Source organism: Leptosomus discolor, chromosome 2, assembly GCF_034619465.1.
Source record: "Leptosomus discolor isolate bLepDis1 chromosome 2, bLepDis1.hap2, whole genome shotgun sequence".
Classification (NCBI taxonomy): domain Eukaryota; kingdom Metazoa; phylum Chordata; class Aves; order Leptosomiformes; family Leptosomidae; genus Leptosomus; species Leptosomus discolor.
In genome coordinates, this window is record NC_141392.1 from 9,433,275 (window position 1) to 9,448,968 (window position 15,694).

Below are 15,694 nucleotides of genomic sequence, written 5' to 3' on the forward strand. Positions count from 1 at the left end.
AGCTCAACACCTCTGAATGCTTCTCACAGATCAGAAATTTAGAAGGTTATGAAAGAAACAGAAAAGTAGACGAGATTGGAGTCTACAAAAGTACTAATGGACTTCAAATGAGAAGAGACACATGTACTGAGAAACAACGCCTGGAATCCGATTGAGACAAAAATGAAAATAAGGAATGTCTAATAGTTTGTTGTTTGGTTTGTGGGTTTTTTTTTTTTGTTGTTTGTTTGTTTGTTTTTTAAATAAGCAACTACAGACTGAATCATCACTTCAGTTTCTTAAAGTTCCCAGGATTTTGATTTTTGAAAAAATTAGGAATATATTAGAGAATTGCTTTATTTGGATTGGCTTTTGGGGATGAGTAAAATGTAATTATAAGCACTCCAATATTCAAACCTTTCAACATACAAGTAGAGAATACATTTCTTTCGTGCCCTTACACAAGCCAGCAGTACTAGACACTTCCAGTTTCCAAGTAAGATCAAATGTGTGTCTCAAGCTGTTGTATTTATGGGAACAAAACCACTTGTATTTCATAATATTAATTTGTGCAATAATTACCTTTATTTCTGCTATTTTTGATTTCCTCTGCCAATCCCACACAGTGAGCATATGCTCATTAGAGTCATCAATTACACACAAATGAGTACCAGAATCCTAAAGGAAAAAGAAAAAAAAGAAGTGCTGACAAAGTACTACCATACCCTATTTAGTAACAAGGCAGGGCAGTAGTATTTTAATAAACCACAAAGGTACAAATTTAAATAAAGCAAGTCCTTTTAAAATAATTATAACCTCAATATAGCCGGTATTTTCCTTTTCTCAAAGATCGACATAGATTTTTGCATAATCTCATAAAAAATGACCAAGCTTCAAATAATATTCTAGGAAAGCTTTAAAAGTATCTTACCAAGTCTTTCCCTTTTAGTCTGTCGTCTTTGTTGTTGTCTTTTATTTGCTTTCTTGTTTGCAGTATCATGCTAGTAGCAAAGAGGTTTCTCCCTTTTTCTATTCTGCAAATATTTTGTTTTATCTCAGGTCTCGGAGGACAGACACACAGCTCCACTTGTTTTTTTCTTAAATGTCACCATCACACACACACAACTTTACACTATCAAATTTTGTAAGCGCAACTCGTATTTTCCTCATGGAGCATTAAGCATCAGCAGTTTCATCAGGTAGTTGGTAAAACTACGGTAAAACTTCAGCGTGGGTAACACTTTCTAAATAAAATGATGTTTACATAGCAGAAAGACTGAAATCTATGGTATTAAATAACTGAAACTGCTTATTTTGAAACAATTTCACAACAAAATAGTAAACATGGCTATACAAAATTGAAAGAGCAGACAGAAAATCTTAGAACAAAAACATACTTATTCACAGCAACACATACTTGCACAAACCAGTTGTTTCAAGGACACGTGTAAAAAGATTTGGAGGAGGCCTGATTTATTTTCAACTTGATTCTTGCAGTTCAACCCCATTCTCTAACAAATTACGAAAATAGAGGTGGCTGAAATTTTTATTCCCAAATAGTATTATGAGCAGTAATATGCAAATATACACATCAATTATTAAGTGGAAAGAAACCCTGAAGACACTATTGGTGATATACACAGCTCTTGCGTGGGTTAATGAAATTATGCAGTAAAAACACAGCTCTAGATACTGCACATTCACTGTTTCAGTCTAGTGAGGAATCCTGTGAGACTGTAACAAGGTATCAAAATCAGTTTCAGCTACAAAACAGAACTAATAAAACCTAAAATCTAGTCCTCAAAAATTCCTTACTGTTTTTTTGTTTGTTTTGTTTTTAAAATGATGCAACATGTATTTATTCACCTTGAAAAAAAAAAAAAGTATCTGAGTTCAAAAGTTTTATTGGTTTGTTAGAGTGACTACTCCTTTCACACCAATCTATTTTATTTATGCTTCTAATAAGTAAACAAATGAATAAATTACTTGTATACTGAAAGAGAAAACCTAGATATAACTAATGTAGCAACACTCTGATGTCAAGTGAAACTGCAGCAAGAGTGTGTAAGCATTTCTTCTCAACAGGTCGTGCAGCAACACTGTTGAGTCTCCATTCTTGGAGACAACCAGAACCCAGCAGGATTGCTGCTGGCTGAGCCTGCTGTGAGCAGGATGGTGGATGAGGCGATCTCCAGACATCCCTTCCCACCTCAGCTGCCCTGTGAATCTCTTCCTCTATTAGCAAAATACAGTAGACATCCTTTTTTCTGCATTTTTTATTTTTTAACACATATCAGTTCATGCTTGGATGCACAAATCACAGCCTGGGTTTTCAGGAGGTCTGGTATGTCTCAGTGCTTTGGCAAAAATATAAAGACAGCTTCAAGATTAAAATTAGCACACATTTTACGAAATAATACACTCATTGCCAATCAATGCCAAGTATCACATCTCCATTTGCTACTGATTTTTCTGATAAATTCTGTGGGCTCAGTAACAAGCTTTCTATTTCTTTTTTTTCTATGTAAAAGTAAAGGCACAAATTGAAGAAATCACTCCTTGAGAAAAAACCCACACACGTTAATGTGTTTTTTTTTTTTTTTTTTAACTTCCTGTTGGTGGATAAAAACCTACTCCAGCTGTGCAAGCAGAATAGTTACCCTTTCTATCAAAACTCACTAAAATTTGTCTGACCTCACTAACAAGCTTGTTTTTAACATCCAAACAAAAAACCAAGCCCCTCACAAACAAAACCAAATCACCAAACCCATCACGGACTTCAATTTCTAGTGAAGATTTTTCTTGCCTGCTATTTATTCACTGTGCTAGTTTGTTACCACAGTTTTACAGGTGCTATTTCCTGTTTTTTGAGCTAGCTCGCTGTCAGCTGGTTTTATAAAGTATACATAAACTTTACTGACACACTTTTAATACCAAAACAGAACAGCTAGACAACTACATACAAAAAAAAAATCTATGTAAATGGGAAGGAAACCTCTGGAGGATTGATAAATTATTTAACACAGCAAGTAAACACACCCATCTTACCGCTTTTGAAAAATCCAAACACCCCACTCCACGCTCAAAAGTCCCGAGGCCAATAACCTGCAGCGTCACCAAGCTCACCGAGTCCCATACTCTAACATGGGGCTGCAGAGGCTGCGTGAAAAAGCAACGGGACAAACAGGGTCATCAACAGTGGAAGTATCACATGCAGGTGTCAAGTTATGTTAAGCAGATGCTACCTGAATTACAAACTGCAGACCGAAATGCAGGATGACCTGTGCTAACGATGCTGCTGGATAGTATCTTGAAGCTCAAAGGTAAGAGACAAGACAATTTTGCTCCCTGTGTCTGGGCTACAAATATGGCAGCCGTGCTGTCGAGGCAGGAATTAAGTATGGTGGCATTTGGTAGTTGTGAAAATAAATCTTTGCCCAAATTAAGTCCTTAAACAAATAACAGAAGAATCATCTTGCATTTCAGACCCCAGACCTAGCAACATTATGCAACAACTGAAAATAATGATCAAACCTTGTTTTTCTATATAGAAAGTAGGAAAACAAAATTAAAATTAAAAGAATAAACCCTGGTGCACCAAGTCCCCTAACCATCACCAACCACTCAATGGAAATGTGCGTGGTTTTATTTCATACAAGTACTAACCCAAAACAGCTTAGATTCATAAATGTGAAACAATCACAAAGAAAGTGGGAATTAAGTTGGCTTAAGGACAGCATTCACCATAAAAATTAACAAAAAATCATCCCACTGATGGAAAACCAAACCAACCAGCCCTAACAGTAGAGTCAACAAATGTTCAGTGGAAATCTTAATAATTATACAAAAAACTCCACATCAATTTCTTACAAAATCTAAGAAATTAAGTTAAACATCTGAATAAGGGTTGTATTTAACATGTTTCTACACCTCATAGTATCTGTCATCTTTTTGCGTCCCCCCGCCTTTTTTTTCCTCTGACTATAACTTCATGAAGATAATCCAATTATTCAAATTCTGACAGTTTGCCAAGAGCCAAGGACAAGAGCATTTAAACACACATGCTCTCAAATCAGCAAGTTTGTAGGAAAGCTTGACACACCTTCCATGAATTCTCAAAGTTGGTTTCCTCTTCCATGAAGCCTTAAGAGTACACTGACCCACAGAACTGGGGGCTTTTTCTTCTCTGGGAGAAGACTTATTGAAAGAAATGTGATAGAAACGATGTGGCCTTATAAATCAATTGCAAGCTTCACATTTGCTTGCAGAATTAAAATTGAGTTTCCTATGACACAGATAAAGGACTTTATGAGCTCCTGCTCTTTTTGATGTATGGCTGAGTGCTTAGTTGTACTGCCTTTTGCTAGAGATATAGGCTGTTACCTTAGAAAGAGCAAAATATTGCAGTAAATGCAGTGCATAAAATAAACTGCAAACAGAAAGTCATCATGAGATTAAAAAACAAAAAACAAAAACCACTTTTTCCTGATTTTCAAAACAAGATGCTACTGCTCAACAGCTCTATTACTTACCCTTCCATCTTTATCCACTCCAGCTAACTGTCCTGTTGCAATTCTAATTTTGTCTGGATGAACTGCAAGACTAAGACAGACAGAAATATGACTTGCTTTTGCTGTCATAGGTCTTCAAAACTGAGAGGTTTTTGTAAAAATTTTTTTCTTTCTCAACAGAAGCCCATGAAGACACTTATGATCCTAAATCCCACTTTTAATGAGACAGCTTGAATGTTTTTCATCAGACTATTTCATTACACACTGTACTGATGGGTTGGTCAGGCTTTTGCCATGGCTGCTGGCGTACAACCAGCAGTGCCAGAAGAGCCACCTCCACATGAGGTGTTCTGAAATCTAAGGTTTCCACTGCATCAGGAGTCCACTGTAACAAAATGTACATTGTCTCATGATAAACTTCCTACACATAGTTATGCACCATATTTATAAACACTACAGCATATTTTATGCCTAAACCCACAGATAGCATGAGTCTGGGCAAAAAACAGCTGAAAAGTGGCTGAGGGCACGTGCACCCAGGAGTCAGGGATCGCTGCCACCTGAAATGAGTTACTGATGTAATTGTACTAATGAAGTTCTCCGGTATGGTGCACTAGTAGCGTTAAGTACAAATCTGCTTTTGCTTCTCACATTTTGCTTTGGAGTTGATGTGAAAAAACGGATTTCAGAATACACATCCTGTAAGTCCCAGTGATTTTTTGACTGATCTTCTTGTTTGCTTTCTCTGTAAAATTACAAAGGTGAAAAAACCCACTGAAACAGGAAAGGGGTAGAGGGGGGAGCCTGAAGAGATCAGAACGATGGACACCAAACACATTTGCGTTCAGTCTAGTTTTTTTGAATGAAAGTGAAAAACACAAGACTGACAGCATTCCTCCCACAGGAAGCAATTACAGTTATCAAAGCACAGCCAGCAGAAAAGAGGTTTAGACGGCAACTCTTCTCCATTCAGTTCAGTAGGGAGCTTATGCTCACCATTACATTATGTGCTCTACTCTTCAGACTAATATCATAAAGTCAGCAACCACCTTTGCAGCCACAATGACGCTGGTTTCAACTTCCCTGCTTCTCTGTTTTCTAAACACCTTTCTGATTTTCCAGACAGCCTTAATACTTGCAGGGGCATCTATTAAAAAATGAGGAAATTATTGCTCAGTTTTCCATTTGGTTTTCTAATTCTCCTTAAAGACTACACCTTTGCCATACTGCATGTAAATCACTGATTTAGAATTAGGCTGATAACAATTTTTAATTTCTAGGATATCTATTTAGAATAATTTACACAAAGATCCTTTCTCTAATCTGACACTCTTACTACGTATCCCATTGTTTTACACTTAAGACAGAAATCCTAAGCTAGCATGGACCGCTCTAGCACCATTCATTTGTGCAGTGCTTACTACAGTGAAGTCTACTGGGACTGATGAAACAGAAAATAACTATAATTGTGATGACATTAATGAGTTCATATATACAGTAGGAGAGAATAAAAAAACACATTTCTGCATTATTACACACATACTTACATGCAAATGTCATATACTAACCATTTAACGCAGTCTGTATGACCCAAATAGTGTCGCTGTGTTCTCTCCTCATAGTTAAATAGTACCACCACTGAAGCTATGAAATATACAATTTCTCCAGTAGGAAGGAGGTAAACATTGGCTCGACAGTCTCTTCCACGATACCCATATCTATACATATATTTTTTTTAAAGTCAAGGTTTTCATAATCACTGGTATATCAGAAAAAAAAAAAAAAAGGCAACTTTTTTTTTTACCTCCTTAAAGGATTCCTGGGGGAGCTCTCATGTCAGCAAATGCCCTTTATGTTTTTCCTCTGGAACCACAGCACAATTTCAGTAACACAGTTTAGAAAAACAAACCCCATACAACTGGGCTTCAGGAAACCAAATCCCTTAAAAAGTGATGCTCATTGATGTTAAAAATAAAATATGTAAGACCTACTGAAGTAAAACAAATACAACGTTGTCATTTTATAAAACCCTCCATGTGAACTTTCATTAGCTAACAGCAGGACTCACTGTTTTGATTTTACATTTTTTACAGCAACCGAGGTGTGCGTCTGCACTCTGGGCACCAGAGTATTCCTTTCATTTGGCCTTTTAATACAAGTGTGTGAAAACTCTTAATGCCCCTCAGAAAAAGGCCAGCTTCTGCAATGCAGTGCCAAGTTCAGGAAATATTTCTTTAGACTGTTTTAGAGTATTTTTAAAACAAACAAAACTCAAAAGGAACTGACAGTGAAAAATATTCTACCCAAATCTACCCAAAATATTTAAAAGGGATGATTTTCATAGGAAACCTGCATGACTCCAAATGACGTTCAGAAGTTTTACACACTGCGAACCAGCCTTGGTTAGCACTGATCAAACATTATAACAACTCATTATTTCTTTGAAACAGGTGCAATTTTCTTAATTTAGACTATTAATGTGGCTGTGTGCCTGTATTTCAGTTCCCAGGGTCACTAGATACAATTAACATCATAACTCAGACTTTAACAATAGCGCTGTAGCCTGAAAAATATAACTTTCCTGTTATGTCCTGCACTTCAGAGAGCTCTCCAGTGCCAACTAATGCACCTGCAACAGCAAGGAAAATATGTGAAATACATTAAGCAACTTGAGCTAAAGGATTCCAGCCTTCGATCCTGGTAATCAGGTAAATAAAAGGAAGTCAAAGACCCAGAAGAGGAGGCTGAGGGGAGACCTTATCGCTCCCTACAACTACCTGAAAGGAGGTTACTTCTCCCAAGTAACTAGTGATAGGACAAGAAATGGCCTCAAGTTGCAAGAGGGGAAGTTTAGATTGGACATTAGGAAAAATTTCTTTAGTCAAACACTGGAACAGGCTGCCCAAGGAAGTGCTGGAGTCACCATCCCTGGAGGTGTTTAAAAAAAATGTGTTGATGTAGCATGTAGACATGGTTAAGTGGGCACGGTGGTATTAAGTCAGTGGCTGGACTTGATGATCTTAGATGTCTGTTCCAACCTAATGATTTTATGATTCTAAGATTTTATGACCCACATGGAGAAAGCTGGCTGGAATGAAAGCAGGTGCAGTAGTCCAAGTTTGGGAGTATCTAAACTGACATCTCCTAAGCTGACACCCTGGCCTCTATTCTTCTTGGAAAAGGGCTACCTTTCTACCAAAAATCCCACCACACCCCTTTCAATGCCAGTCCCCACCCCAAAAAATCCTCCACCACACTAACTTTTCCCTTTTGCAGTCCCAACAAACCACAGGACTGCTATACCACAGGAATACTTGCAAAATTAAACACATGCTGTAACTAAACAATGGTTCAAAGAGGTACACTGCATTCAGTTGTCAATTAAATCTTCTAAGAGTATGGAAAACAAAACAGATTTGTACCTTGCTGTCTTCTGTTTATTAGGAGAGCAGAGTGGCTCCTCTGAAGCAGAGATTACTTGCTGGCTTGCTTAGCAAATGATATTGAGAGAAACGCTGATACAACACAATGCTGAGGGCAGAAAAAAAAAAAATGCCTCTGTTTCTCTTCCATCGCTATTTACTTTCCCACTAAATTTTCCTCTCTCTTCTTCTTTTAAACAGATGGAACAAAAAGAAGCTCCAGAATGGCCTTTTCTAAAAACAAAAACCAAACCAAACCAAAACAACCAGACCACTGAACTTTCAAAAACGATGGGCTACAAACCAATGAAAATATTTTTTCTATCCTGAAGCATGAAGAATGCTATTCTAAACACCTTCTCAGAGGAGAAAGACAGATCTTGTTAATCTGCTGCATACAACAGGGAGTGTATTGATAAGGATTTAGTAAGACTGACATCTTTGAACATGCATCCTAAGAAAGTATTAATGATTTACACAAACACGCCTTTCCACAGCAGAAGTCTACCATGCAAAGCTAAGGCTAAATATTTTGGCACCCACCACTGAACTCTGGCATTCATAAGGCTGCAAAAGATGGCTATGTTTTCTCAAGTCCATTCCTTTACCCCTCCTACTAATAAAGTACCAAAGAGCGGCTGCATTTTCTAGAAGCATGCTTTTCAGGAGTGTGTAAAGTAACAACCTGTTTTGTGGAGAAATTTTTTTGCTTTCTTCATTCTCCATCCCAGACCATCTCGAGAAAAAACGAGAGGGGTTGATGCTCCATAGCAGTTCTTTCCTTCTCCACACGCTCAGAGCAAAGCATCAGATACGTTAATACAATAATTGACTGTCTCTACAGAAAGAGGGGTGACACAACTTTGATGCTTAATTTCCACTAAATTTCAATGGTAATCTTTCAGTGAGACTGATGTTTCAACCAGGGAAATTCAGAGACAGATGTCTTCATATTGTGAGGACTTCTCGCCAATTACAAGGACTGTTTTGTCACAACATTTGATATGCATGCTTAACAGATTTTAGTTTTTAGGAGGTTTTTTTGGTTTTAATTGGCTAAGAATAGTCATGACCCTCATGAATGAAAAGTGATCCACTGTACACCAGAATTCAATAGTATATTTACCGCTGGCTTCAATTATTCTTAGAAAGAAGAGCACCAGTGCTAAAAATAATCTTATCAAATAGAGTCAGAAATACCTTGCAGAAATTGAGCTAATATACATTGGGAGAAAGTCTATATAAAGTCACTGTCTGTCAACAGCAGCACTGACTGTGACCTCTGTAGCTGCTAAGTAAGCCCATTTTTCTATTACTAGGAATATTAGATGTGCTTTAACCAGTTCTGAAGTGCAGTAGGAAAGATTGCACTACAAAGCAGGGACACCCAAACTAAATTATTAAATTTAAATTAAATCACTCAGGAACCAGACACAGTCAAGAGCTCAGACTTCCCCATGAGCTACTTTATCTTGCCAAGCAGCTGAGGTATTTCTTCAATTGACAGTAATCTGCAGGGCAGACAAAAGCTAAGTGAGTCCTGTTGAATCTACAGTACTGGCTATATATTATATTATACTTACCTGCAGGACACGATTAATCTAAAAAGGACGCCCCCTCTCCCAAACCAACCAACTAACAAAACTGTAATACTGAAGGAAAACCCAATTATAAACAATCATCCAGAAGGCAGGAGAACTAAAGGTGTCCAAACCAAGTTTACAGATAGAACAATTCAACACTCAATTGACATTTCAGTTGCAAAACACTGACGTTACTAAAATATTCTGTGAAACACTGTCCCCAAGCCTTTTTAATAAGGTGTACAGCCTTCAGCTTGCCATTGTATTTGGAAGTTATGGCTGGCTTGCAGAATTCTTCCTGTTGTTAAACCTGCACATGAAGTACAAGATCTTCCGCTGCTGTATCCTCCTGTGTTCAAAACTGAGGAGCAATTTTTTGCAACTTCATAGAGACCAATATTAAGTCCTCATAATTTTATTGCCTTTTCCTCACTGTTTTCTTCACCATCATATCCAAAAGATACCCTACACTCATAAATGCACTGGTTGATTTAGGATGACATTTCCTTAAACAGATTCCAAAAGCATATGGACAGTCTGTTTAGACTAGATTTATTTCACTTTAATTAGCCCTCAGCAGGAAACTGATTTACCCTGAGCTTAAGGTCCTTGGACATTAAATAAGTGTGTCCACACTGGGATTTGCACCTACTTAACTAAGCGTGTGATTCCATGATCAGTTTTCATCAGTCCAAACTGCTCAGGGCTGCTGAAAAAGTAGATGTGATCTTCCTCCAGTAGGCCAGCTCTAGCCCTTGCACGTTTGTGGGGTAAATCAAATTGAGTTGATCCTGCTGAATGTTAACTCCACAAAAAAGATTACATTTCAGCCAGATCAGTGACTGATCCAATTCACTCCATAGTCATATGAGTGCCAGCATCAACACCCAAGAGCTCTGACAGTAGGAACGCTGGGCACCACAGTTCTGCAAAGCATGAATAAGAGCTCCATTTTGCTTCCAGTCAGACTTTTAATCCAAAACTTTCCTCCTTTATGGTCTATGCTTCCACAGCCTCACTGAAAAGTTCAGAGGACACGAGATCCACAGATGCTCTTCTTAACCAACATTATCTCTTTCAAAGATCCATTAGTTAATAAAGGCAGGAAAAATAATAGAGAAATCTTCTTTCCTAAACTGAGTAACAAGGTGTGGCTTAAAATATAGGTATGTCTTAGTCACTAACAGATACGCTGAGAGAGGTATGGGCAGCCTCTGTCTACATATCCTGGCATATGACAGTGTACCATCAACATTCCTAAAAATCTTCCTCCTTTCAGCAACATCAGAAGGATCAAACTTGAGATTATTACACCAACTCATGTACTTCCTAGACATGTTATTTTACTGAAGTACTAAGAAACTTACTTATACAATCACAGTTTACTGGAAGAATCTGCAGAGATCGGGGGTGACAGGAAGACCCAGCCACATGCAAAAGCACGTCTCATTAATATGAAGAAATATCAAGAAGATGAATTTAACGTCTGATCTACGAAGCCTGAAGAATTTTGTCAGCCACACACCAACTCCATTCTTCAAATGATGAATTTATTTAGTGCGTTTAATGCACGTGAGTCTCCAAGAAAGTAACCCCTTCACTTTGGATCTGAAACACAGAAGCAGTGCAAAGGATGGCTGCTTCTGCGATCCTCGCTCTGTAGGTAAGAACAATGAGAAATTCAAGAACTTCCATAGCTCTAAAACCTCCTAAAAATGAACAGAGGTTGAAAACTAACAATGTTCCTGAACTCAAAGCCTACATTAATACAGTGAAGGGCAGAGAGGGTCATTTTTGAAACTGTGACTCTCCAAAGACACTTTCTTTCACACTGAAAATAAATTGCAATTAGTTTCAACCGCAAAACAAAGAAAGTACGGCTTTTCTGTGCCTACATATTTTGCAGCTTAAAATCGTACTATACAGTAGCTACAAACCATTTCAATTGTTATATTAAATTGAACTTTTTCCCCCCACTTTTAAGTTATTTTTGTATTTGAACAGAGAAGACACAAGACCAGATACTAAAAGGAAAAAAAAAAGCAAGACAAGACACAAAGGGAACAGCAAATAGTTACTGATATCAAGGATACACCCACTCCAGTTTTAACTTTTCAGGAGGCAGCTCTGTCCTAATATCATCATAGTTTTCTACGTCAGAAGGAATGAACATTGTGATTGGTCGACCTCGCATGAACATCTTGATATATTCTCCCTCTGTTGAAGCAAAAAAGCATATTAATCATTTAGCAAGTTTTCACAGGAAATAAGCATAAGAGAAACCAGTAATGAGCACAGAGATGTAAATAACACTCGTGATATGACAATTATTTTTGAAAATTGACCTTGGTAAAGGCCTAAAACACACACGGGTGCGTGCACGCACGCAGTAAGCATTATTCGAATTTGTGACAGAACAGACTGAGCGTGTAACATTTTAGACATGCAAATTAAATTAAAAAGGCAAATTTCAAATTCAAATTGAACTTTGAAATTGAATAATTAAGTAGTCACAGAATCACAGGATGAGATATTTCAGGTTGAAGAGGACCTCAGGAAGTCTTTATGTCCAACCTAGTGCAGTCTTGAAAACCTCCAAGGATGGAGATAGCACAACCTCTCTTGGCACCTGGCTGTCTGCCAGCACACCCAGGGTCTTTCCTGCAGAGCTGCTCCCTACAGCCCCTCTTGTCCTCAGCCTGTATCCCTGACAGGGGCTCTTCTTTCCCCCTTGCCCCTCCAGGTGCAGGACTTGGCATTTGTCCTTGCTTAATTTTGTGAAATTCCTGCAGGCCAATCCCTTCAGCCTGCCCAGGCACCCCTGGTTGGCAGCTCTACCCTCCGGCATATATCACCCGAGCTCCCTGGTCTCGTGTCACCTGCAAACTTGAGAGTGTACTGTGTTACCTGCTCCAGGTCATTGCTAAAGATGTTAAACAGGACAGACCTCTGCAGATTCCACTTGTTACCTATTGGACACCAGGTAGACTATGACCCATTAACCACGACCCTCTGAGGCCAACCACCCAACTGGCTCTTTTACCCACCTAGCTGCCCACTTATCCAAACCGTAACGGCCAAGCTAAGACGCAAGAATACTTCAGGAAAAAGCGTCAAAAGCTTTGCTGAAGAATATCATCTACTACATGCACAATACTCCCTTTGTAGATTTCACAACGCATATGGCTTAATTTGTCAAAACCTTTTGTTTTTCCTCTTAACACACTGTAGTTCGATTTCTTGATGTTTAACAGTTTTAACAATTTTTAATTGTTTGATGAAACCGATCACAGTTCATCAAATTTACCAAGTGTCTAGATTTAAAAGATGTGATTAGCGTGACTCCTTTTCCACTTTTAGTGTGCTCAAGTCAACCTTCTGAGACGAAGAATTCATTTTACTTTAATTTTGTGTCCCTTTTGACCCTGATAGTAGGTTTACTCTGCGCTGGAGTTAAAAGAAGGGAATTTTCCAATGATAGATCAAATACAACTGAAAGCTAGTGCAACAAACCCCCAAAGGCTCAAAAAACAATTCAGAAATTGTAATAATGGAGCAATATAAAACAAACACATCCATAAAGGTTTTTCCTTATTTAGAATATTAATACAATGAAAGTTGAGCCATTTAAGTCCAGTATCAAAGGAATAAATATCAAGAAGATGAAAAACAGTTGTCCCACTTCTAAGAACAAATACAGCTCCTTTGAATGAGAGCCCTGTGAGTCCATCCACTGACACATCAGATCAAATATCAAAGAACAAAGAAAATCCCTTCCCAGTAGCTAAATGAGAAACAATGGTTATTTTACGAAATGTGCATTGCTTAATTGCACTGTTGAGAAAAACTAAAGATGGTGTTGCCACTAGTTTGACACAAATGTTTAGATAATCACTGCAAACTAGTAGCATGTCTCATTTTTTCCACCAATATATTATTTAAAGTATGTATTTTACAGAGATAAAATAACACTGTCCAAAACCAAGAGTAACGTATTAACAGTGACCTTTCTATTAAAATCTGGTACTCACACTCAAATTAAAGCACAGCGTAGCCTGAGGGTATTTAGAAAAGACCATCCGTTTGTGCAAGTCAAATTCTTGATTTAACACTGAGCTTGGCACTTCTGGTTCCACAAGATCAGTACAAAATGACACCACAAATTTAACATCAAAAGTCTCATTGCTGCTTAGAACAGGGGAGACAAGCTGCAACTGAAATTCACACGGATGGAGGCAGTTGCACCTGTTGGGACTCTGCAGATGAGAGAGATGAAGAGTCCAAGAGGAATTCAGTCAGGTCTTTCACCAGAAGATAAGAGGCTCTCCTGGAGCTCAGGGAAAAGATTATCTGCAGGGCATTCAGATACAAATTAGCTCTCTGAACTTCCCCATTAAAGAACGAACATTTTTTTGGTTTTATTAGCTAGCTGCATGTTATTCAAGATTACCTTTGAAGATACATATTTAACACACTTGTTAGAGAGATATAGGCTAGGTATAACTTGATTAAGCCTCTCCCTACAGAAGAGGAAGGATTAAAAAGAGAAACCACTGAAAGATTTTTGTCTAAGACTGTAAATTTCCTTTCGTCAGAATAACCTGTAGGGCAAATATAATATTAATGTAATAATCTTTTGAAATGCTAGAGAGGGTGGCAGCATATCAACAAAACCATTCCCAAACAGCTACTAATTGCCTGAAGCCAAATTCTTGCACTTGCAAGTTAAGAAAACCAGCGATTTAACTCTTTCATAGCACACTGGCTCAACAGAATGTTCAAGAGCATTAGAATATCTGTTTCTTTCCTGGATTCTCACTACTGCCTGGCACAAAGCAGTGTGTCAAGACTTTTCCCTCACTTCATCTTTTGGAATAAAAAAGCCTTGGTCATCTCATAGCAGATATGTAGGTAAGGGGATATATGGGAGATAAAATGAGAAGTTTTAAAGAATGGGAGGGGGAAAACCCCCACAAAACAAAAAATTGTCGACAATTCTGCTATCTACCAACCTGAAAACAGTTAGTATGAAAGCAAAAAGTCTCTACCCCATATAAAAGATGTTCAGACCACACTACCCACTGCAGAAGCATTGGGGTGGTGGGGGGGAAGGAAGAGGGCACAGGCAGGAGAGCATAGCTGAAACGACCTTGGCACTTGCTAAATTTATTAATCTGCTACTGCAGACATCCTATGAATCCTTTAAAATACGGATCAAACCAACCTAAAAGTACAGTTGAAGCTCTGTAGATAGCACACCCAGGTGCCATGGATTATCCATGCCACACAAAAAAGGAATAGCTCAGGCCCAGGGTTGCTACAAAAGGCAGCATCAAGTGGATGCAGCGCTCTAGCTTCAGGGGCCAGCTCTTCACTGGGAACAGCTGCAGCTGCTTTTGTGCAGCTTTGAGCACAAATCCACAGCCCTTGCCAAACTCTGCTTGGCTCAGCAATAATTCACCTCTGGAGCCTCAACATTCTCTTTGCACAAGTGCCAGGGGACACAGGACTAGCACTCCCAATTTTTGCTTCCAGGATCGGCTCAGGCTTATTAGCCTCACATGGGAGCTCTCTGGGTGTGCTGGACCCAAACAAACTCCACGCAGGTCTCCGCTCTCTGTGGGATCCCCAGAGGTCTGGCGAAATGATTAACTCAGCCCCAAACATGCAGAAACACTTGACCTGACCACACCGAGGCCCCGTCAGCTGAAGGGACACAAAACATCACTCAGGAGGAGTGACACAAAGACAGAGCTCAGCGACTTGGCGAGGGCCCACCTAAAGGCGGATTTGAGCTCAGATCAGCCACGTGACTCTGCAAACCCACGTCATGAGCTGGAGGAACATCACAGTTGAGCCTAGCACTGCCCAGCCCGACGGATGCACAACGTGCCCCCCAGTGCCCTCTCTGCCTGCATCACTCTGGTTTTTTACTCTGATCTGGGTACTGCAGCACTCACTTTGGACAGCAGAGACTTGACTGTCACTTGGATACACACAAACACGCTATGTTGATTTCGGAATACCACCCAAAAATTTCCTTCTCCTAATAGCTGGGAACCTCTCAATTTCCACAAAGCATGGCCAGGTTGTTTACTTTTGGTGCATGTGACAGCGTGGCTGTTAACTTCAGCACAGGTCTGCCCATCTGCTGTCTGAAAGTGCATCAGGTAAGCATGAAAACAGCAACCATGCCCTT

The 15,694-nt window shown here is 38.9% G+C and overlaps 1 protein-coding gene across 1 annotated transcript in view; it reads right to left on the bottom strand.

Moving 5' to 3' along the window:
• Positions 1-15,694, bottom strand: part of EML4 (EMAP like 4) — a 93,187-nt gene that overhangs the window by 25,957 nt on the left and 51,536 nt on the right. The window contains exons 8-12 of the mRNA XM_009949025.2: positions 11,589-11,712; positions 6,059-6,208; positions 4,512-4,581; positions 3,028-3,138; positions 562-657 (exon numbers count right to left, since the gene is read on the bottom strand). Of these exons, the coding sequence (XP_009947327.2) occupies positions 562-657; positions 3,028-3,138; positions 4,512-4,581; positions 6,059-6,208; positions 11,589-11,712 (551 nt within the window). The remainder of the gene's footprint in view (positions 1-561; positions 658-3,027; positions 3,139-4,511; positions 4,582-6,058; positions 6,209-11,588; positions 11,713-15,694) is intronic.